Source organism: Electrona antarctica, assembly GCF_951216825.1.
Source record: "Electrona antarctica genome assembly, contig: scaffold_32, whole genome shotgun sequence".
Classification (NCBI taxonomy): Eukaryota; Metazoa; Chordata; class Actinopteri; order Myctophiformes; family Myctophidae; genus Electrona; species Electrona antarctica.
The window spans coordinates 715,489-741,007 of record NW_027638678.1 but is presented as its reverse complement, the minus strand read 5'-3'; the positions used below and the strand labels follow the sequence as shown (position 1 = coordinate 741,007).

At 40.3% G+C, this 25,519-nt stretch overlaps 1 protein-coding gene across 1 annotated transcript; it reads left to right on the top strand.

Moving 5' to 3' along the window:
- Nucleotides 1-622: 622 nt before the first annotated feature.
- LOC306917855 (uncharacterized protein) lies at nucleotides 623-2,751 on the top strand (the record flags this gene model as incomplete). The annotated part of the gene is made up of 5 exons (XM_079530752.1): nucleotides 623-648; nucleotides 1,108-1,269; nucleotides 1,537-1,743; nucleotides 2,203-2,368; nucleotides 2,612-2,751. The coding sequence occupies exons 2-5, from the start codon at nucleotides 1,186-1,188 to the stop codon at nucleotides 2,749-2,751; spliced, it is 597 nt and encodes a 198-aa protein (XP_079386878.1). The 5' UTR covers nucleotides 623-648; nucleotides 1,108-1,185.
- Nucleotides 2,752-25,519: the final 22,768 nt, after the last annotated feature.

Below are 25,519 nucleotides of genomic sequence, written 5' to 3'. Positions count from 1 at the left end.
CAACATATTGGGTGAATCAGCGGTCCAGGCACCTGTCTGGCAGTGTGCCGCAGGTTCGACCCCCGGTCCTGGCGGCCTTTACTGCATGTCCGCCCCCCCCCCCCCCCCCCATCTCTCTCCGCATTTCCTGTCAGCCTACTGTATATCCCTCCTACAAAAAAAAGAGAACCTGAAAATAGCTGGAGAGACTGGGAGACACCGTCACAGAACAAATTCACTCTAGAATATAAAACTAACAAAAGAAAATCTGCTTGTTCCATTGCAGTGCTGAACCAGCCTGTGGGAGTGTTGAACCAGCCCGTGTGAGACTACACCATATCGGCATCTGTCCAACCTTTCCCCATGATGTTCAGACGGTGCTCGATGCCAGGGACCCGCGTCTCATAGTGCCGAGAATACGCCACAAAATTACCAGTGTGCTGTATGAACAACTAATGTCACACAACATGTAAGTATCAACTGTTAACCATTACTATAACTTTAGTACTTGGCATTCATACATTGTTAGCTGATCTTTTAAGAAACCAAGAGTTTGAATTTGTTCTTGCCTTTTGGGCTAGGTATCCAACCCCAGCGGAGTACGTTCAGGTTGCCAAGTCAGTGGTTGTGACATACCCGCATCTTAGAGATGCAGAGGGGAATGGCTATGTAAGTTGTGTTTTATTCTCTTCAATCTTCAGTGATTTCTGTGTGTGTGTATGTACATGCGACTATTAACCCATTTAGACCTGAAATCGAAATTTAAAAAAAAATCTTCTAAATCATGACAGTTTTCTGAAATACCTATGGTTCTCCGTGGTGCTCAATATTTCATGTCGAGGATCCCCAGAATAATCTGTATTTGGCCGTGGACCCCCATCTGAAAATATGTTGTCCCAGGGACGCCCCCAGAAGCAACGATTTGAGTAAAAACTTTTGCTATGAAAGAATATATTCAAAGATTTGCACCACATTTTCATGATTTTTCAAAAATGGCAGATCTACAAGTTCATAGCGCGGCACAGAGCTATGAGCTTGTAGATCTGCTATATTTCAATAGCTAAAGTATAACATATTGCTTAAAACACCAAAAGGGGTTAATAGCCAAATGTGTTTCATTTTATCCAGACAACCTGGCATGCGTCCCTAAAAAGAAAATGCAAAAATGAACGTGCCCCACTGGTCAGCAATACCGAGGTCCGAAAGATGAAAGAGAAGTATGGCCACGCAAAGAAGCCCCAACCTCCCTCTACACCTAGTCTGCATAGACGAGCAGCTAATCAAACATCTGTAAGTCATTTGTCATATCTATATATTGTGAGGGTGTTCCAGGTTGTCCCTAGCTAAATGATGGAGAGTTGGTAACCAAATTGACTCTTTTAATTTTCTAATAAGTCTTCACAACATTTGCCTGTTATTTCTTGTATGGTTACCACATAAATACAGCATGGAATTGTGAACAAAATCTCATCCAACGATAACAAAATGGCTTTGCATACTTGGGAGCAGGCGGTACACTGTACAACTCATCCACATCTGTCTATGCTTTTTCCACAGGAAATACTGGTTGTCGGAGAGGATGCCACTTCTGTGAAGGCCCATGTTGCCGTTCTTCATAGTGAATACCAGAAGACGCATCCAGATCTCCCAACTGTGAAAGATCTCATGGTGCGAACCTTCTCCTGGAGACGGCGTGAAATCATGGATGGGATGTCTGTGGAGGATCTACTCCAAAGATATCCCTTCCTAAGGGCTCCTGGTGGAGTAAGTATAGTGCACAGCTGAATGTTGCAGCATTATCAATCTATCAGGGGTCATTAACTTTATTTGGTTACAAAAATATGTTTTCAAGCCCAATGGCTAGCAAATCTTAACATTTTGATTCCTTTTTAAATCAAAACCAAACCTTTGCCAAAAATAGATCTACAAACTCACAGCATATCACAGCAACGCATTGTGATGTGAGCTTGTAGATTTGCTATTTTCTGTACATTTTCCCCATGACATGATATCTCAAACTTGTATAGTGCTTTTACTCTTTACATTGGGTGCAGAGGTATAGCAACAAAATGAAAACAACCTCATGCAACTCATGAGTACCTCCTAGGGGTCTCAGACCCCCTGTTGAAAACCCATCTATGTAGTAATTTCAAATATTGTGAGATTGAGTGTATATAATAGTTGGCATATGCTGAATATGAATCATACTTGTGTTTTCTACAGTTTTCTGATGAGGTTGATCGAATCCATCCAGCCACAAGCAGTCTGTGTGATCGCTTCAGGGAGGGCTTCGCTGGTATTTTGCCAGAAGTTCTAAAACGTGCAGGAAAATCCCACGCAGAAGTCTTCAACACCGCAAGACAGGATGCCTTGGCTGAAGATCTACCAGGTAGTGAGCACTTTTCTAATTAACCACGTTGCACACTTGAAGGGCTACAGGCTTTAGTTTAGACATACTATTGGTCCGACTGTCATTAGACCGACAACCTACCTCAAACCCTAACCTAACCCCAAGAATGGGCGCAGTGCATGTTCGACCGCATTTCTGACCGTGGTTTCCGCATGTCGGTCCGTTGGTGTGCATCCCCACTTGATGTGATTGGTGACTCTTGCTATGTTTACTGCATTGCAGAAATCGACTTCAGGGCCGGGCTGATCATACTGCCGTCCATCTTCAAAGAGAAAATTGAAGTCTTCATCATGATGGGAGAGGTGAGCATCTGGATTGTCCTGCACAGTGTTTCACTGCTTTTCAGTTCTATCACCATGTAAACAGTTTAGAGCAGCCACACAGCCTGTGAGCAGCGTACTCCTCTAGGCACAGCATTTGGGAACCACTGCTCCCCTCCACTGTATGCAGCCCATGTCAATTGTATGGGTCATCCGATCCTACTACTACAAAAAAATATATAATTGTGGAGCCGTACTTCTTGTCACACACTTTCATAGCTGGAAGCTGCCCGGTACAACCACAGTCTGACCTTCTAGCCAATGAGCAGCTCCACTGGAGCGGTTTGGATTAAGGGCCTTGTTCAGTGGTGGTAATGAGGGAGAGGCAACCGCTGCCTTTTCACTTTCCCCACCCAGATGTATTGTGTTTAACATAAATGACAAATCTGTTCTTTCTATATAAATGCCACGAAGTTACAAAATGTAAACTAGGGGTCTTTTTTTCAAGCCAAGGAACCCTTAGCAGTGACCCTCTCCAATGTGTATATGATGTGGTGTTTGTTTACACATTAGCTTTGGTAATAATATGTTGACTTCATGTTAAAGTTTATTTTCAGTCATTTAACCACTTGAACCTTAAATACAAATTTGATTTGGTCTGCCTCCCCTTGACCAAATTTCTAAGCTCACAATGCGTCAGTCGTGAGCTTGTAGATCCAATATTTTTGGCAAATGTCCCCAGAAAAAAGAACGATTCGGTGCAAAGTGGTTAATGTAACAAGCCGTCTGTACTAGATCACAATGCATTGTCTGCACCAGTGCCCAAAATGCACTAGAAAGGTTTTTACTCTCTCAAAGTTAATTATACATATTGGACTTGTTCATGCACATCAACCAAATTGTAGTATCACATGTGGTTTAGGTGACTGTCAGTCAACATTTACCAAATTCCCTTCTTAAATTTAGATCAACTACTTGAGGATTTCAAAGATAATCTGTTTGGCTTTGTCCTTAAATGCAGAGAGAAAAACCTTCTGAATGTGTCACTCCAACAAGACATTACAAATGATGTCAAATTTCTATTTAGTTTTTTCAAAGATAATTATGATTCATTTATTTCTTATCATCTGGAAAAAGGTGGTTTTGATATTTCAAATTGCCCCGAACTTCAACAGGTTTTCCACTCATCAAATTTCTTTGATAACGCTTATGAAGCAGTCCGTTCTCCACACATGATTCAAGAACACTGTAAATCTAAGTTGAACTATATACAACCTGTACACTACACATTGAGAGGCTCTTCTGGCCAAAAAGTTGGATCATTTTCCTATGTTCCCATTGCTGAAGTTTTAAAGAAGTACTGTGCTCATGATGATGTCTGGGATCAAATACTATCTGAAAATAACCAGGTCATAGATGAAGAGCTTCTGACAGATTATAGAGATGGTCTTTATTTTAAGGAGCATTCTGTTTTTAGAGAGCATCCTGATGCTTTAAGAATCCATCTGTATGAAGATGAATATGAAGTAGTCAATCCTCTTGGTGCCAAGAGAGGGAAGCATAAACTATGTGGATTTTACTACACTATTGGAAATGTGAGTGGAAAGTATCGATCTCAACTCGGCCACATTCACTTAGCCATGTTAGTTCAATATTCAACCCTGACCAAATATTGGAATGCCATCTTAGAACGAATGCTAGATGACCTAAAACAGCTTTCAACTGAAGGCTTTATTGTAAGTGTCCGTGGAACAGAGCACACAGTTTATGCTGCTTTAGCAACCTTTTCAGCTGACAATCTCTCTGCTCATATGATTGGTGGCTTCAGAATGTGTTTTAGCTCGGGTAGAATTTGTCGTAACTGTATGGCAACTCATGCAGAAATCAATGACACATTCCAAGAAGATGATTTTGTTCTGAGAAACACTGAAGTCCACAAATATCATCTCCAGTGTGTCCAGCAGAACAAGAACAATGTAGCTGTGTATGGTGTAAAAGGCAATAGTTATTTTGATTCACTAGGTTATTTTGATGTGACCAAGTCTTTGCCCCCAGACATCATGCATGATATGTTGGAGGGAGTTGTTCCACTGACAATGAAGCATGTTATTTGCGAGGCGCAGAGAAAAAAGCATATCAGTATAACTGAGCTAAATGAAGAGCTTAAAAAAATCAGTATAGGTCAGAATGACAAGGCTAATAAGCCTGTGCCTTTGTCTGAACGACTCCAAACTTCAGGCATTGTAGGATCTGCTACTCAAAAATGGTGTCTTTTCAGATTATTGCCTTTTCTAATGGGGCACCGTGTTCCTCCTGGCAGCAGTTACTGGCATGTGTTCTTATTATTGCGAAGTATTGCAGATGTTGTCATGGCAGCTAAAGTGCGGAAAGATGACCTAGCATGTCTGCCGTTACTTATTCATGAATTCCTTTCTGAGATTAAAGCGGAATTTGGAAATGTTCTAACACCTAAATGTCATTTTCTTATACATTATCCAAGACTTATGTTAATGTATGGTCCCCTCCGTTCTCTTTGGTGTATGAGATTTGAAGGAAAACATCAATATTTTAAGAACCTGGCTAAGAACACTCGAAACTTTGTAAACATAGCTATGTCACTAAGCAATCGTCACCAGTTCAAGCAATGTTGGGAATTTTCAGCTGCCAACATGTTGGGGGATTTTGAAAAGGTGCCTGGTAAAAGTGTCAGCACACCATTTTTGTCTCTACCCATTACTCTTCAGACTGCTCTAAAAACAAATGATAAGTTTAACTTCAGAGCTACAGAATTGGAGGACAAAGTCAGTCAACGTGTCTCTGCAGTAACTTTAGACAACATCAAGTATGCAGTTGGAGATGTACTGACATTAGACCTTTTACATGTTGAAAGAATTCCTGTATTTGTACAGATCAAATACATTCTTAACATTGATACCATGTGGGTGCTTGGCAGTAAAATGTTGCTTCCATTGTCCTTTGACTCACATTTTCATGCCTATCATGTAAAAGTAGACAGTGACTGGATGTTGCTCAAACCTGGAGACGAATTGGACCACACATCGCTTGACACATATTCAGTGGACGATAATTTGTATGTTGCTTTGAAACATTTTGTATAGATCTTTTGAAAGGAATTTGTAGACTAGCTGGATGTTGTCACGGAATTGAGTACAATTTCCCCCAGCGTTTCAGCAATGCAAGACTGTTAATGAACAGCTGAACAGGCTCGATGCGTCAGTCTTGTGTTTTATAATTGCCAGGGGAATTGTACTCATTCATGTTGTACTCAAGTACATGTTGCACAAAACCTTAAGAGTATTATTCACAAGTGCTCTGAGTATTTTGCACTAGGTTGTTTGTGTGAAGAATAGCCAGATGTCACAGAATTGAGTACAATTTCCCCCAGCGTTTCAGCAATGCAAGACTGTTAATGAACAGCTCAACAGGCTCGATGCATCAGTCTTGTGTTGTATAAGTGCTGGGGGAATTGTACTCATTCATGTTGTATGTATTTTATTTGTTTTATATAGTTTTACATGTGTTCACTAAATGTTGTACTCAAGTACATGTTGCACAGAACCTTAAGAGTATTATTCACAAGTGCTCTGAGTATTTTGCACTAGGTTGTTTGTGTGCAGAATAGCCAGATATCACAGAATTGAGTACAATTTCCCCCAGCGTTTCAGCAATGCAAGACTGTTAATGAACGGCTCAACAGGCTCGATGCATCAGTCTTGTGTTGTATAAGTGCTGGGGGAATTGTACTCATTAATGTTGTATTTTATTTTTTTATATAGTTTTACATGTGTGCACTAAATGTTGTACTCGAGTACATGTTGCACAGAACCTTAAAGGACCACTTCACCACTTTTAAACTTCTCTTCCTATAATTGGTCCTCACTAATGTTCATGATAAAACACCACCATTTTTTTCCTACTCAGTCTGTGTCTCATAGGAGGGCTTTGGGCAGTTCGGACACCCGTCCACCAGTGACATCATCATTAGGCAGATTTGTTTTTAAACAAGATTTTTATTATCGTGAGAACGATGGCTTCAATTTTTGAATTGCAACTTTTCAGGAAAAGAAAGCCTGCCGTTTCTATTAGCTTGGATTCACCATCGATGATGTCACTGGTGGACGGGTTTCTGAACTGCCCACAGCCTTCCTATGAGACACAGACTGAGTAGGGAAAAATTGTGGTATTTTATCATGAACATTAGTTAGGACCAATTATAGGAAGAGAAGTTGAAAAGTGGTGAAGTGGTCCTTTAAGAGTATTATTCACAAGTGCACTAGGTTGTTCGTGTGCAGAATAGCCAGATGTCACAGAATTTAGTACAATTTCCCCCAGCGTTTCAGCAATGCAAGACTGTTGATCTTGTGTTGTGTAAGGCCTCACTCACACCTTTCGATCTAGCATACAACATTGATGCATGCTAGATGTAAGCAAGATGTAAGTGTCCTGGCCGCCCCAATGCATTTCCAATGGAAGTCACATGGTTTGATACAACATTTTGGACTACAAGCTGTTGTATGGCTTTCGGCTGTGTTTCGACTGCCCCCCTCCACCTCATACAACACAAATGTTGTGTCAAACCATGTGACTCCCATTGGAAATGCATTGCGAGCTTGCATCAGCTATACATCTCATACAACAAGCATGCATCAATCTGTTGCGACCGTGTGAGTCGCCCATAAGCGCTGTGGGAATTGTACTAATTCATTCATGTTTGCACTTAATGTTGTCCTCAAGTACATGTTGCACCTACCTCAAGGTATTAAGTACCATTTTGCACTAGGTTGTTGCACAACCATAAGTTATTGACTTGCACTTTGGGACAAATAAAAAGTTATTGAATGTTGTTCATGTTTCTGAATCCATTTTGTATTTGTACATAAAGGTACATTGTTGCCAGTAGGGGTACAGAATTGCTATTTTAGAGGTACAATGTTGTCACTATAGGGGTACAGAATTGCTATTTTAGAGGTACAATGTTGTCACTATAGGGGTACAGAAATATTATTTTAGAGGTACAATGTCGTCACTATAGGGGTACAGAAATATTCTTTTAGAGGTACAATGTTGTCACTATAGGGGTACATAAATGTTCTTTTAGAGGTACAATGTTGTCTGTATAGGGGTACATAAATGTTCTTTTAGAGGTACAATGTTGTCACTAAAGGGGTACAGAAATGTTATTTTAGAGGTACAATGTTGTCACTATAGGGGTACATAAATGTTGTTTTAGAGGTACAATGTTGTCCATATAGGGGTACATAAATGTTCTTTTTGAGGTACAATGTTGTCACTATAGGGGTACAGATATGTTCTTTTAGTGATATAGGCAAAGGTACAAAGTTGTCACTAGGGGTACAGGAATGTTATTTAGAGGTACAACCAAGAAGGGTACACCAATGTACCAATACCAAAGGTACATTTCTGTACTCTACTAGGGTACTCCGGGGGTGACAAGCCCTTTGTACCTTTTGGGGTACAGATTCGCCCTGTTTATTTCTCTGTGTACCTTGGCCGATGTCTTTTACTCTGCATGGCTCTTCACATACAACTCAATTTTGCTAAGGGTTACTAAATGTGGTTTTGTTTTGTTTATCTTATTCTCCATCCCATCGTTCCAGTGTTGTATCTGTGTGGAGCGTTACATAGCGGTGGTTCACCCCGTGGTGTTTCTCAGGTACAAAGCTCTTCGCTACAGGGTGGCATGTTGCTGCGCCGTCTGGCTGACGGGGCTTGCATTGAGCTTGTTAATTGTTCTATCCGGTACGGTGTATCCTCACTACTTCCTGCTGGTCTTTTGGGTGGTGTGCATTTCTGTGGTGTGTTTCTGCTGCCTCTCAGTCCTCAGAGCTCTCAAACAGCCTGGACCAGGAGAAGGACAAAGGGACAGTGGGGAGGGAAACGGCCTGAAGAGAAGAGCTTTTAGAATCATTCTGATCAGCTTGGTAGTAATGTCACTGACTATAATGAGCTATAATCCCACTACTCTGTTTACACTACTGAAGTATTCCATCACAGTTGTTAATACCATCGCACATATTGTCGCCACACTTTCAGCGTTTGTTCATCCATTGCTCTACCTCCACAAAGCTGGGAAACTGCCATGCTTCAAGGGGCTCTGAAAGCAAGTCAACAGGATAGATCTCTAATGCTGCGTTCACGCTGGCAGATCCATGCAAAGATGCAAAGATCACAGCATAAGTTGATGTGTTGTTGCTTTTTTTAAAATCTGTTGGTCACACGGTCATTGATATAATCAAGCGTGCGTCCGTAGTGACGTGTGTCATTGCAGCTACAGTTGTAGCTTTGTAGCTTTGCATCTGGAAGTTGAACCCAGCTCAGCTTCAATGTGTAGCTTTTGCAGCAGCCACAAACGTCAGATGCATCTTTGTATCTTCATGCTGGCTTCCATTGACAATGAATGGTAGACTGTATCTTTGCATCTGCCCGTGTGAACGCAGCATTACCAGACCTGTGTGATACTAGGCTCTAATCCTACAAATGTAATCCAAATCTGCCACTGTGTCAGAGAAACCTATATTATTTCATTTAATCAGCTTTTTGATATGTTGTTGTTTATTGAATTACTCATGCTAATTAGAGAAGTTTACAATTACACATCATTATTGTTTAACATATGTAGATTTTTTTTAATGGAAAAGCATTGTTTCTCACTAGAAATATTTACCTGCAGAACCAGTTCAAATAGGATTATTTTGGGTGTCACGGCCTGAAAAGTTTTAGAACCACTGGTGTAAATAATGGGGCCTGTTCATAAACTATTTTGAATTCAATAATTTGGATTATTCATACAATGAAACATGACGCATGTGTGACGGATTAATACCCATTGTCTATAATATGACCTGTTCATGAACTACTTTTAATTCATCTGGTTTTCATCATCATTCATAATGTGTGACTGTGATTGAACATGAAACATTGATGGAAAATAAAAAATCTTGTGAAGAAACTCTGTTTGCTCTCTATTGGCTTAACCCTGTAAAACCCAGCGTAGCTATTTAGCTACATTTCTATTTTAATTAATTACTTAATTAATATATTTTTTGTCCTGTTTTTTTTCCCCCACCTAAACATCATTGTTGATGTTCATTGTTTCGTCTTGGGTTAGGGTTAGGGTTCGGGTTAACCCTAACCCTGGTCATGATATTTGATAAATACCCCCCACAGAGGCAAAAATTCACACAACTTCAAAATCTCTGGAAAATGTTTAATCAAAATAAACCTTTGACCTTTAACCTTTAACCCTGATAAAAGTAAGTAAAATGCATGTAATATATATATTGTTGTGATCATTAGAATGTCTAGAACATGTTTTATTTATTATTGTGAAAGATATTCCCCAAAATTTAATGTAAATTATTAATTTATTATTATTATTTTAATAATTATTATAAATGTGCATACAATTTGCATAACATTTTTTTTTACATAATTTCCTCTGATAAGTCCTAGTAGTACAAAGTAGTAGTAAGGTTGAAATCATTCAGGGTACGTACAAAACCAAACATAGTACAAAGCAACAACAAACTACTGTATATACACATACGGTGGAATTATTGTCATAGCTGGAGTTATCTGTGAAGAGAGTTCACATTGTTTGGAGCTTCCTATTGTTTGAATCAACTAGGAACGGGAACTCTTACATTTCTACACATCATTTACTGCATATGAACAGTGACAAATAGCACTGTGGTTCTCAAACTACAGTACTGTATGTGCAAAACTCTGCCGCCCGCCTGCGATGATGCGATGCAATGTTATGTGATGCGTCGCGCTTCATTGTACCAGACGCGTCGTTGCGATCTAACCCTCCCTAACCCTTCAATCAATCTGTATGTATGTTTACATCAATTTGCATGTTTCACTTTCAATCAATCTGTATGACTTTGGACAGATGGAAAAAGATTTAGTTAAACTTGCAGGTGTAAAGGAGAAACTTGGACACTCAGGCATGAAGGAAGCATGAGTTCAAGTCCGTTGCTCTCCCCATGTCCCCAGATATGGGGACTAGGTTGGCGGAGGGTGTGTAAAGCCCAGGATCACATTAGATAATTGACACAGGGGTGAAAAATGGGTTACAAAATCGTGGGATTAGAAAATGTTTGTTTTCTTTTAAAAAGAAGACGTCTTTATGCCATGGCTTGGTGTGTGCATGCCTGCATGGATTCTACCCCTTTAGAGGTTGTGGTGACAGCAGCTATAGCAAAGCAGTTATGCAGTGGAGTCAAGATGATCCGTAATCGTATTCAAATGTTGCCAGACTGTCCACTCCTGCCCGTTGCACCGCAGCCTTTCCAAGTGTGTATCAGTGATAACAATTCCTTACGCCATTTAGTGAAACAAGGAACAACAGGAGTCTTCCACTCAGTTAAAATTATTATTTTGGCTACTAGTGTGCCGAGCATGAGGGTCTGCTGTACAGCGTATGGCAGCGCGAGGGAGGGAGGCATCGGAGCAACCGAGCAGGGCAGTTGGAGCATCCGGAACAATATTAATACGGTATACTTTGCTGTACCATGCAAAGATATTTTGCCAAAATGGAATAATCTTTGGGCACGACCAGAATGTGTGACCCAGCGTTCCCTGGGAAACAGCTGGATACATTTAGTTCATTCTGTCCTTAGAGTAGTGTAATCTGTGCATAATTTAAAAACTGGACGCAATCTGGCATATTGACTGAGCCAGAGTGGATCCTCCTCAACCCCTCACAGATCTCATTGGACAGCTTGATGTTGATGTCTGGGCCAGAAATTTGCATTGGAAATGTAAATGTGAATGGTGGTAGTTTCTGCATCATGGAGCACCACACCAAACATTATTTGAATGTCACATTCAGGCCTATTTAGACAAAACTAGAGGGTGATAAAAAAAAAAACATAATCACATTATAAAATATTTTCAAAAAATAGTGAAAATAGGCGATCTACAAGCTCACTCATTCGTAGCATGGTGCCTGATCAATGGAGCAATCAAAACAATGATGACTTTTTGTACTTTTTAAGTACACCAACCAGTCACAATTAGGAAGTGTCCTTGAGCAAGACACTGAACCCCTAGTTCAGTGTCTTGCTCAAGGACACCTCGACACTAACTCTGGGAGAGCCCGGGTTCGAACTGGCAACCTTGCAGTTACCATCCAGCCACTCTACCCCTGAGCCACCGTCCATATAGATGGATGGATGCCGATGTATGGATGGATGGATGGACCCCTGGTATTCTGGGGTAGCAATGCTGCAATATACAGGTACAGGTATATACAAAGTGGGAGTCACTGCTTCGATTGGCCCATTGATCACGCACCGTTTGCTGCAAATGAGTGAGCTTGTATAGATCGCCTCTTTTCACTATATTCTAAATAGGGCCATTATAACCGTTCTGCTGCCTTTTTCTACTCTTCAATTTTATTTTTGGTGTTCTCAAATGTTTGTTTATAATTGTGTTTATTATGCTCTGGGTCTTGAAGTCTTAGTACCTTATTTTGTTTTTATTTTTTTGCCACCCTGTCTAGTTTAGTCTAAAATAGGCCTGCGTGTGACATTCAAATAATGCGTGGTGCTCGATGATGCAGAAACTACCACCGGTGGATGTTCAATGCAAAATTCAGACATCAACATGTTTTAACTGAACTGAACTGCTTTTGATTCCGTGCAAACTGTGTCCTCGAGCAACACAAATGTGCCGATAATTTGTTTTGGCCCTGTTGTAACTTTGATTTATAGAGGACGGATGGATGGATGGATGGATCCCTGGACAGTGTTTGTGCTAAGTTGTGGTGCGGACTGAAGCGACAGCGTGCCTCGCCGGTTCGGATGTGACGTCCACCATCCACCGTAGCAGCTGAATACTATACTTTCACAAATAAATGGGGGGAGGTTTGTTGTGTGAGTCGAATTCATTTAATTCAATTCCTGGTGTCACGGGGGGAGCCGAAGTCCTGACGTCACTCGCTCATCCCCTGCTTCTCTATGGAGAATAACATGGGCTCATCTTAAAATCGTCTCATATAAGCATTGTGGTCCAAAAGTAAACAAACTGTCTCGGCACTATTGTCAGGGAGGTGTCTCTGTATCGTCAGTCACTCATATATGATACAGTCTGTGTATAGCAAAAATGTAACTAGCAGTAACAAGAGCGTTTTCTGTCAGTAATGGCCCCTAAACACTGTAGGAGTTTTAAAGTTGTCGGCGAGTCATCAGATCGTTATGTATTTCACACTGCAGGAGTCTTTTTATGAAATCGTCTGTCATTATATCGTTGTGGCTTTCACACTAAACGATTGGTCGCCGACTAGGCATCACACACTGCAAGAGTTCACCAAGATGCCATACAGACCCGATACATATAGGCTACATCAGGGGTAACCAACCAGGGATTTGCGAGCTACCAGTAGCTCACACGAGCCATTCAAGTAGATCCCGGAGTAAGCGGGTGTCAGACTGACAGGCAGCCAGCCATCTCTACCAATACACAGAACGTGGATTTATAATTAAATAGCTTGCAGTGATGGCCCCAGACATGTGTATTGGGCCATCAACTGCGTTTGTTCTATTGTTTGACCGCTATCTCTGGTAACCCCCGTGTTGTGATGCACAACTTGTGCATAATAGTCATACATATCAGAACAGAACAGTATAAAAACGCACAGAGCTAAACAGCCTCTCACTCGCAAGCAGTGACTCTGACTATGGAGGGTCCGGCGGAAAAAAATCATAATCAATAATCATTTCCACCAGGAATGCATGCATCCTTCCGACTTAGCCATGTTTTGGCTCAGCGCAAGAAACCATTTACGAATGGGGACAATGGGACATGGTTAAAGAATTGCTGAATGTCACGGCAGACTGCTTGTTTTCTAACCTTAAAAAAGAGGAAATTAAAGCATTGATACAAACGTATTCAAAGACTTTAAAAAAAAGTCAAAATGTGAATACTTTTCACTTCAGTTTGACGAGTCCACTGATGTCACGGACATCGCCCAGCTAACTGTGTTTGTCCGAATGTTTTTTCCTGATTTAACCACCAAAGAGGACTTTCTTGCCCTTATTCCATTGAAAAAATAGGACAAAACTTCGGATGAAATGGAGATTTCTGAACTAGTAAATGACTGCCAACTGCCAGACCAGGACTTTAGGTCAATTGTGAGCAGAGACAAGTATCCCCTGATTGTGTCGTGTGCACTCAAGCTGCATGCCTACTTTGGCTGAAATGGCCTTTTTACAAATGAAAATAATAACATTATTAGAACTCGTATGACTGACTATCTGACTCACATCGTAATGACACCCTCAGACTTGCAATCACTAACTATGAACCAGATTTCAAAACATTTGCAGATAATGTGCAGTCACAGCAGTCTCAATGTCTGTTTGTTGTCTTTAAGTTTGTTAAAACCAATAAATATACAAAAAGGTGGGCTGACCCTGAGAGTATTGTATCTGTCACCATATCTGTTCAAATATATGTATGCATTTGTCATTTGAACATCTGTAAATGTGAATATTCATCAAACTGAGAAACTAAATATTGTGCTGTATAAGCAATTTATTTCATGTCCTTTTTGTTTTGTTTTATTAAAAACAAAATAACAAATATGTTTATTGTATAAATGATGTATATTTCTAATACATTTGTCCTAATATTTAGGCATTAATTATATAACTATCAGAATGTATTCTTAAACTATAGTCTTTGTCTGGATGTGTGCACATTGAGCCTGTCAGAAATCGCAAAAAACAAGTGTTTTTTTAAAACATATTTTAGTGGTAGATCATGGCTTACAATTGGGAATAAAATGGGCTCTTGGGCTTGAAAAGGTTGGTTACCACTGGGCTACATCATTTGTTTTGTATTCCAATTAATTTTGACATCTCACGCACGTGCAGGATACCGTGATACAAGCGTGAGACCGACACAGGACGCTGGACGCATCTTTCTCTCTCTCTCTTTCTCTCTCTCTCTCTTTCTCTCTCTCTCTCATGCGTGTATGCCACACACACAGGAATAGCCAGGCTACACAGGGCGAAATGTTTGTGATAGCCTACGTGCGCTATAGCGAGACAGGACGTTAAATCTTGATTTGAATTAAATATTAAATAACTCTGTCTCTCTCCATATGTGCACACGCACACACGCACGCACACGCGCACGTACACGCACATGTTTGTACAGTTATATTGCATTGTATCGTGTATATGTTTGTGTTACATGTGGATTTAAAAGGAATTACAGCATGACTGTCAAAATGGACATTTCATATACATCCATGGTGTTTATAAATCATTGTGTTAAAAGGTGTTTTGTTTGTGTGGTTTCACATGCGGACACAGAGCAGGGCTGCACAAGACTATCGAGTTTAGATCGGCATAGACTCGCCCTTGTGGGCTTTATAAGCCACTTCCACTCAAGGCTGCTTGGTTTCGGCCTCGCGTGAACGCGCATACCGAGTGCAAGTGTAGGATGAGTGGCGAGGAGGCGGTTTCAAAAAGGGCCTGTGGGATAATGTGTATACTCCTGTGTTGCTGTCCTTTTCCCTCAGTGGTGTGTGTGTGTGTGTGTGTGTGTGTGTGTGTGTGTGTGTGTGTGTGTGTGTGTGTGTGTGTGTGTGTGTGTGTGTGTGTGTGTGTGTGTGTGTGTGTGTGTGAATGAGGGAGGAGTGACTGATGGAGGAGGCTGGTGTGAAATTGTGATTGAACTTGTGACTGAGTGAGTGGTTACCAGCTTGAGTGAGTAGACTGAGTGGTGGCGGCGTGTGAGTGGCTAGCTTTTAGGTGGACCCAGGCTGGTGATTGGCTCCTGGGAGGAGCCAATCACACAACCCATGATTTATTATGCTCTGTGTCTTGAACTCTTAATGTCTCATGTTTTTTTTTAAGCGATGCGACCACTTCATTACGGAGCTTTGTGTGTCTCTGGCTGGCTGGCTGGGTCTGTCTGAGCACGAAAATGTAGCTTTTAGCGAAGATCCTAAGCAACGCTTTCATTCGGCCTTTCAGCACTATATCATATTCATAGCTCGTCATTTCCGTTCTCACACTGTCAAAATCTGTTCACAAATCCAAGCACGAGCACTTTGCAGCAGCCAATCAGGTGATTTGACTCCACCTTTAAATATCACTGCCTCTGACACTTATGTCATCTAGTGTTGAGAAGGAAGGAGGTTCATCTGCTCAGCTGCCGACCCACCACCAGCGTCTAGACTCCAATGATCCAATGGGGGGTTCTCCCTATTAAAAGCTAATCTTATTCAATAAATGCAATTGGAGTCTAATCACCAAAATAATCTACTGCTATAATCGTTTGCCATTTTACTTGCTAAACTGCTGTCAAAATGTTTCCAATAAACATTTGCTTATTCCATATTGGTGTGATCTCTCCTTTTATTGAAATAGAGTTTGGTTGGTTTTCACAAGTGTCACTGTGGCGCGCGCACACACACACACACACACACACACACACACACACACACACACACACACACACGCACACACACTTTTACTGTATACATGATGATTTTGGGTGTGACAGTACAGTACAGGGACCCCCTGGGGACCCCCACACGGTAACTGTGTCATTGCCCCCCCTGGGCGCGTTCCTGTGGGTCTGGAAGTTCCGGAGACGCTCACATGGTGTTGCACCACTTACTTTTTTGCCACTGTCTAGTTTTGTCTAAAATAGAATAGACATTCAAATAATGCGTGGTGCTCGATGATGCAGAAACGACCACAGATGGATGTTCAATGCAAAATTCTGTCCCAGACATCAACATGTTTGAACTGAAGGGAGACTCATTGGAGCTGCTGTCACCACAACCTCTAACGTTAAAGTGGTAGAAGCCATGCAGGCATGCACACACCAAGCCCCCAAACAATGTTTTTCCATTAAAAAATGATCTACATAATTATGATGAACACAAATGTATTCATTGCAGTGGAATTGGCTGACTAAGTAGGTTTCTCTGACACAGTGGCAATTTGGATTAGATGTGTGTATGGATTAGAGCCTAGTATCACACACAGGTCTAGTAAGAGATCTATCATGCTTTCAGAGACCCTTGAAGCATGGCAGTTTCCCAGCTTTGTGGAGGTAGAGCAAAGGATGAAAAAAAGCTGACATCATGGCTACTGCATATACGATTATAATATAATCGTATATGCAGTAGCCATGATGTCAGCTTTTGCACTACTGAATTATTCCAACATAGTTGCTTATATTATAAGCAACTATGTTGGAATAATTCAGTAGTGCAAACAGAGTAGTGGGAAAATAGCTCATTGTAGTCAATGACATTACCACCAAGCTGATCAGAATGATTCTAAAAGCTCTTCTCTTCAGGTCGTTTCCCTCCCCACTGTCCCTCTGTCCTTCTCCTGGTCCAGGCTGTTTCAGAGCTCTGAGGACCGAGAGGCAGCAGAAACACACCACAGAAATGCACACCACCCAAAAGCCCATCAAGAAGTAGTAAGAATACAAAGTATCGAATATAACTAACAAGCTGACTGCAAGTCCCATCAGCCAGACAGGGCAGCAACAGGCCACCCTGTACCGAAGAGCTTTGTACCTGAGAAACACCATGGGGTGAACCACCGCTATGTAACGCTCCACACAGACAATATGGGTGTTTTCAATGAATCTGATGAAAGGAGATGTAGTTCGCACACCGGCCTTGAGCTCAACATTTTTATTTCATGGAGAAGAGGATACACCGTTTCGTCAGGATATGTTCAATTAATCTAACATGGTTAAAATGGTGTTTGAAAATACAATGGGAAGCTTGTATATGGATGTCTGTGACTCCTTTCATATATTTGACCAATGGCTGTAGCCATAATATATAACAACGTACACAATATGTATTTTGTAACACGTTTTATTTCATCCATACTTACACATGTATGTACAAAATGTGATTACGTGCTAATTTATTTCCTGTCACAGACAATGTTTCTAATTTAAAATGTCCAATAAGAAAATCCATTAACAAGTTAAACAAAATCAACAAAAAAAATCATTTGGGTTTCTCTCCAGTGTGAATTCTCTGGTGGCTTTTAAGGTGTGCCATTTGAGAGAAGTGTTGTCCACAATCATCACATCCATATGTGACCAGATTTGACTGAGAGCCTGCCATCGCGCACATTCCAGCTTTTCACCAGAGGAGAAAAACTTTTTTTTTCAAAATGAGTTAATAGCACAGGCAGACTCTTCACATACTAGAGCATGTCTGAAATAAGTGTCAGAGCTGAAATCGACATGTAAATATGAAATAAATGCTTAAACATGTAGCTAGGTGTAATGTTAGAGACCACAGAAGTGAACCTTTCAAGCCTGTTTTCTCAACTGTGTGATGTGTTCTGCAAGACATTACTCTATAAGCCATATCTCCAAAACTGGTGGGTCAAACTGAACAACCAATATGTAAATTTGAAGCTATGATTCCCTGCTTTCATATGACATGAAAAAACTAAAATTCAAAAAAATCCAATGGCAGTCTCTCAGTCAAATGTGGTCACATATGGTTTCTCTCCAGTGTGAATTCTCTGGTGTTTTTTAAGGTCAGACAAACGAGAGAAGCGTTTACCACACTGATCACATCCATAGGGTTTCTCTCCAGTGTGAATTTTCTGGTGAGTGTTAAGGCTTGACATTTGAGAGAAGTGTTGTCCACATTGATCACATCCATAGGGTTTCTCTCCAGTGTGAATTCTCTGGTGTTTTTTAAGGTCAGACAAACGAGAGAAGCGTTTACCACACTGATCACATCCATAGGGTTTCTCTCCAGTATGAATTTGCTGGTGTGTTTTAAGGCTTGACATTTGAGAGAAGTGTTGTCCACATTGATCACATCCATAGGGTTTCTCTCCAGTGTGAATTCTCTGGTGTTGTTTAAGGTCAGACAAATGAGAGAAGTGTTGCCCACACTGATCACATCCATAGGGTTTCTCTCCAGTGTGAATTCTCTGGTGTGTTTTAAGGCTGGACATTAGAGAGAAATGTTGTCCACACTGATCACATCCATAGGGTTTCTCTCCAGTGTGAATTCTCTGGTGTTTTTTAAGGGTGTCCATTCGAGAGAAATGTTGTCCACACTGATCACATCCATAGGCTTTCTCTCCAGTGTGAATTCTCTGGTGGCTTTTAAGGTTGCTCAAGTTAGAGAAGTGTTGTGCACATTGATCACATCCATAGGGTTTCTCTCCAGTGTGAATTCTCTGGTGTGTTTTAAGATTTCCCATTTGAGAGAAGTTTTGTCCACATTGATCACATCCATAGGGTTTCTCTCCAGTGTGAATTCTCTGGTGTTTTTTAAGGTCAGACAACTGAGAGAAGTGTTGCCCACACTGATCACATCCATAGGGTTTCTCTCCTGTGTGAATTCTCTGGTGGATTTTAAGGCTGGACATTTCAGAGAAATGTTGTCCACACTGATCACATCCATAGGGTTTCTCTCCAGTATGAATCCTCTTGTGTCTTTTAAGATTTCCCATTATAGAGAAGTGTTGTCCACACTCATCACATCCATAGGGTTTCTCTCCAGTATGAATTTTCTGGTGACCTTTAAGGCTGGACATTAGAGAGAAATGTTGTCCACACTGATCACACCCATAGGGTTTCTCTCCAGTATGAATTATCTGGTGTCTTTTAAGTTTAGACATTGTAGGAAAGCGTTTACCACACTGATCACAGCAGTGGCATTTTTGCTTAGCCAAGCTTCTTTGTTCATTCACCTCTGGTAGAACAGGGAAGCCAGACTGATGATGCAACACTGAATTGGAAACAAAGACAAAGGACATGTTGTTTAGAGGCATTCCTGGACTTAAAATAGCAAAACCTATAGTGTTAAGTTAATGTACCCTATTATCAATATTTAGCATCCATTTATAATTCGATTCTACAATCATTTTATATTTTAGAAAATACATGACAACAGGTAGTCAATGCTAAAATAAATCAAAACAAACAAATGACTAGATAAAAAAACATCCTTATGGCATGCTGTATATCCATATAGACACAGTAAGTAACTTACAGAGGTCTTGATGATCCTTGGGTGTGTTCATAGAGTTCATCTTCAGCTGAAGTCTGGAGTCCACAGTCAGATGTGATATCCTGGAGGAGTTGTGAAGAACAACTACAAACTCTTCTTATACTGGAGAGCCTGAGGTGGAACCACTAACTGCTTGGTGTTGATTGGCCAAAGAGTGGAACAATACAGTCATCAGCCACCAATCTCAACCTAACAAACTGCTGCATGAGCTCCACCCCTCTCTGACTCCTCCCCCAGGTCATGCTCTATGCAACATTCTAGAAATAAACTGCTAACTGTGGGATTGCTTTGTAAGCTTCATATTTAATATATGAATCTATCTATATCCAATATAGAGTATCTGGCTATCTGGATAATATATGTATAGTCTAACAATATTGAATAAGTGGATACTAATTATAATTAATTGTTACTGCAGCAGAGCCATAAGAGGATTGCTCCACATTATTTCAGTAACATAGCTCTGTGTGAAGAAACAACAAGAAAAACTGTTTTCCAAAATACTATTTGTCTTCCAAAACACAAACTGCCACCCACCCCCTAAAATGATTGCAAACAGTCTTCATAATTAGTACACAAGCCTTCACATCTTGTCTTTTACAAGTATAATACCGCACACCCTGTACGCACACCCCGACTTTAGTCAAGTCAATTTTATTTATATAGCACATTTAAAAACAACAGCAGTTGACCCAAAGTGCTTTCCAGAGAACAGGTAGACCGTAGTCTATCACAGTGCAACAGTAGAACAAACAAACAAAATAACAACAATAAACAATAAACGTCACACTGTATTAAAAGCCAGACTAAAATGGTCCAAAATCTGTGTGGAAGATTATTCCAAAGTGAGAGGGTTGATTGATTAATTCACTGTAGACAATACATTCAAATGCAGAGATTAAACGTGTTAATGGTCACTGGTTGTCTGGCATTGGACAGATCACCTGGTAATGATCACATTATGAGAGTGAGAGAGAGAGAGGGGGGAGATTAGCCTGGTTAATAAACCAGACCTAGAGGGAGATAGGAAGAGAGAAGAATATAGGGATTTGAAGAAATTATAATCCAGCGTGATTCATAGCGACATAATACATACCATGTCAATTAAAAGCACTACTATACAGACCACTGCCTGTCTCGTTATTTCCACCCCACTATCTCTGTGTGTGTGTGTGTGTGTGTGTGTGTGGGGGGGGGGGGGGTTCTCTAAGAAGTGTGACTTGATGGCCCATTTCAATTGCTCCAAGGGGTGCTCCAAGAGGCACGTTGATGTCTGTTGTAGGTGGCAGTCTTGGAATGGAATGCATTGTTGTGACCCACCCGACACCCCCTCACCTCCTGTGGGGGGGTGCTCTAAGAAGTGTGACTTGATGGCCCATTTCAACGTAGTAGGCCTATTCAACTTGTAGACTCTGATTGTGGACTATGTTTGGTTCTGTACGTTTAAAGTCAATACACAGCAACCAAAGTTTCTTCACTAGACTTTTATTTTCCATCAATGGTTCATTTTCCATCAGTGACACATCATGAGTGATGATGAAAAACAGATTAATTAAAAGTAGTTCATGAACAGGTCATATTACAGACAGTGGGTATGTATCCGTCACACATGCGTCATGTTCCAGTTCCATTGTATGAATAACCCAAATTAATGTATTCATAAAAATAGTTCATGAACAGGTCATATAATTTAGACCAGTGGTTTTCAACCTTTTCAGGCCAAGACCCCCCAAAATAATCCTTTTGGACTGGTTCTGCAGATACATGTTGTGATACCAGCCGATTGACAAGCTCGTTGTGAGCATGTAGATCAGCTATGTTCACAATGGTTGCCTCTTTCTAATATTATTTGCCAATTTCGCCAATATTTGACTGGTTTTATAATAGCCGCCTAGCAGTGAAGGTATTTTCTATTATATTTAATGTATATCTTTTGTTAAAGCCTTAAACAAAAAATAAATATAATAGAAAAGAAAACTTTAAGGTATTACTTTTTTTTTACTTTACCATCACCTGGGGGGGAGGGGGCAGATTTCACCTAAGAAACAATGCTTTACCATTAAAAATGTATCTACATAATATGTTAAACATTAATGAAATAAGAGTAATTGTCAACATCTCTAATTCAACGAGTAATTCAATAAATTAAATAAACAACAACATATCAAATACCATCCAAAAGCCCATCAAGAAGTAGTAAGGAAACACCGTATCAGATATAACAATTAACAAGCTGACTGCAAGCCCCGTCAGCCAGACAGGGCAGCAACAGGCCACCCTGTACTGAAGAGCTTTGTACCTCAGAAACACCACAGGGTGAACCACCGCTATGTAACGCTCCACACAGATACAACACTGGAACGATGGGATGGAGAATAAGAAAAACAAAACAAAAGCAAATCTATGTCTATGCAAATCTATGTCCAAAATTAAGTTGTATGTGAAGAGCTAGGCAAAGTACAAGACATCGGTCAAGGTAGAGATGATCAGGTTGAGATAGAAGAACTCGGAGGCGATCGTCCCACCAGCTCCACTCAGTATCAGCCACAGAACGTAGCTGTTGATGGGCAGACCCAGGATGAGCTTGATGGAGTTGATAGTAATCTGTAGGGCCAGACCGGTGTTGTCATCTGATGAAAAAGAGGAGATGGAGGAGTTGGTGCCATTCGCCAGTGTGTCTTTCATTCTAAGGCTCTGTGTGTGTCCTGTAACCGATACAGAAGATGGATTTGAACACAGTTGACCTGATATAACAACTCTTCTCAATGTTCTTCTGAAAACAACAACTATTCAAATGAACAGTGAACACCAGTGTAAATTATTTTGATTTAGTCTTAGTCTTTTGAAAACACACATTTAGTCTTTAGTCCCATTTAGTCTTCTGAAAGTATTTGTTGTTAATCTAGTCTAGTCTTAGTTGTTTAGTATTAGTAAAATACATAGGTTTGAATATGTAATACATACACAGATTTATTTATTTATTTATTTATTTATTTGACAGGGACAATGCTCATTAATCAACATTTCAGTTTTCACTTTCATGTAAATGTGCCAGAGTTAGCCATAAGCTAATTTTCATCTGTAGTCCCTGAGCAGGCTCTTAAAATGGTAGTAAAACTAAACAAACAATGACACATATAGTACAATACAGATAAAAGAAGGACAGAATGTATAGTGTGCCAGCACACACACCATGCGTTGATGCCATGTGTGCATGTGCCAGCACCCACCACTATGTCCATACAAAAACACAAAACAATACAGGAACAGATCAACATGGTACAGGGGACAGAACAACTGTGAAGTGGAAAAATGACACCGGTGATGAAAACTAAGTAGTGCTGATAGTTACTCATGATTACAGACTTGATTTGTTTTTAGCCACCTCTTCAGGTTAAATTTGAAGGTCAAATAGTTGGAGGTCTCTCTTATTTCTGTAGGGAGACTGTTCCAGTGATGGAAGGCTCTAACAGAGAAGACTCTTTTACCAAACACACTACGTTTGATTGGCACTTCACAGTCTCCTCTGGTAGTTGCCCTTGTTGTTCTATCACCACTGTCCCTTCGATATATGTACTGTTTCAGTGGTGGAGGTGCAAGTCCATTTAAGATTTTAAAAATGAGACAAGCATCTGAAAAATGTTTGAAGCTGTCAAAAGTAAATAAATTGTACTTTTGAACTATATGGCAATGGTGGTAACGGTTGGGCTTTTGGTCCAGGGTTTTTAATGTCTGTTTATAAAGTGATTCTATGGGTTTTAACGTTGTCTGATTTGTCTGTGACCAGGTTGTGAAACAGTATGTTGTGTGAAAAAATCATAGCATGCATGAAGAGTTTAGCGGCGTCTGTTGTGAGATATGGTCTTATGTGTCTGAAGTTAGATAGATTGAATTTGATTTTATTGGCTACATTTTTTATCTGTTTTTTGAATGTCAAGTTTGAGTCTAGTGTGATTCCAAGATATTTAAATTCTGATACTACCTGAATGCTGTTACCCTCGATAAGAATATCAATGTCAGGGTCAGTGGAGTTACGTGAGAAGAACATACCGACAGTTTTTTTTGTGTTCAGATGCAAACATGAGTTCCTCAGCCAGTCAGATACATGGACCATGGCTGCAGTTAATTTGTCTGCTGCTAGTTGTTTATTTTTAGCATGTATATAAAGAACTGTGTCATCAGCGTACATCTGTATGGAGACAGTTGGACAAACAGAAGGCAGATCATTTATATATAAACTAAACAAGATCGGTCCCAGTATTGATCCCTGAGGAACTCCAATGTTGCAGTTGAGATAAGATGACTGAGTGTTACCAATACGGACACTTTGGTTCCTGTCTGTTAAATAGGAACTCATCCATTTGACTGCTTCAGTAGAAAAGTTAAATAAAGAGAGCTTTGACAAAAGTACCTGATGGTTCACCGTATCAAAGGCCTTTTTAAGGTCCAGAAATACGGAGCCCACTATGCCACCTGCATCTAACTTTGACTTTACATTTTCCAAAAAGTAACAGTTAGCTGTTTCTGTTGAGTGATTGGAGCGGAAACCGAACTGCAGTGGGTTCAGAGGATTGTGGTCCGAGTTCAAATGAGCGGTTAGTTGTTGGGCCACCCATTTCTCAGCCACTTTGGACACAACAGGTAGGATGCTGATTGGTCTATAGTTAGCCACATTTGTTTGGTCCCCAGCCTTAAAAATGGGTGTTACAATGGCTTTTTTCCAGGCACTTGGAAAAATGCATTGATTAATTGATAGATTTATCAAGTGGACAATGGGGCAGACTAGTGCGTCCTTGTGTGTTTTTAAAAATGTTGTGTCCATATTATAAGCATCCTTTGCTTTTGAATCTCTTAAGGAGCTCATAATCTCCACCACTGCAGATTCGGTGATTTCTCCTAACCTGAGAATGGGCTTGTCTTCATTAATGGGAGTACTTGTCCAGCTTCTAGTGGAGAAGCTTTGGGCAAGCTCTACAACTGAGTTTATAAAGAAACTATTAAAGTTGTTTGCTATCACATCGTGATCCAGGGTTAAGGTTCCATTCAATTTAAGTTCAAATTCCTTTATTTTCTGGTCCTTATTTCTCCCAGTTAATTTGTTAAGGTTTTCCCAGATCAATTTGCCATTTCCCCTAGCATCTTCTATTACTTTAATAAAGAAGTCAGCTTTTGCTTTCCTTAAATTCCTGACTACTTTGTTCCTAAGGCTTGTGAAGATCTGCCTATCACTACTGAGACCTGATCTGAGTGATTTCTTCAATGCAAAATCTCGCTCTCTCATCTGTTGCCAGAGGACGCCATTGAGCCATGGCAGGGTGTTCTTTTTCCTATGTCTAGATTTCACATTCCTTATGAATGGTGACACTACTCCATTTATGGTTGTCACAAAATTATTACTAGAACTCTCTACATCTTGACTACATATGAGGTTGGACCAATCTGTTTGTTTTAGAGCTCTATCAAGATTTGGTCAGACAAACCAGTTATCAAATTATATGATTTTGTTATTCTCTCAGGTCTATTTGTGAATATTAAATCAATTTGTGTCTGTGAGGAGTTAGTTATTCTAGTAGGACCTTTCACCAACTGGGTGAGATTGAACTTGTCTGTTATCTGTTTAAGTTTTTTCCTATTTGATTTATCCGCCCAATTAGAATTAAAGTCACCAAAAAGTAGAATCTCCTTTTTGTTGTCACATTCCTTAAGCATTGTGTCTAAATGCTCAAAAAAGTTTGCTGAGGGTGGTCTATATAAACAAATAACAATAAAATACATTTCTGGAGACAG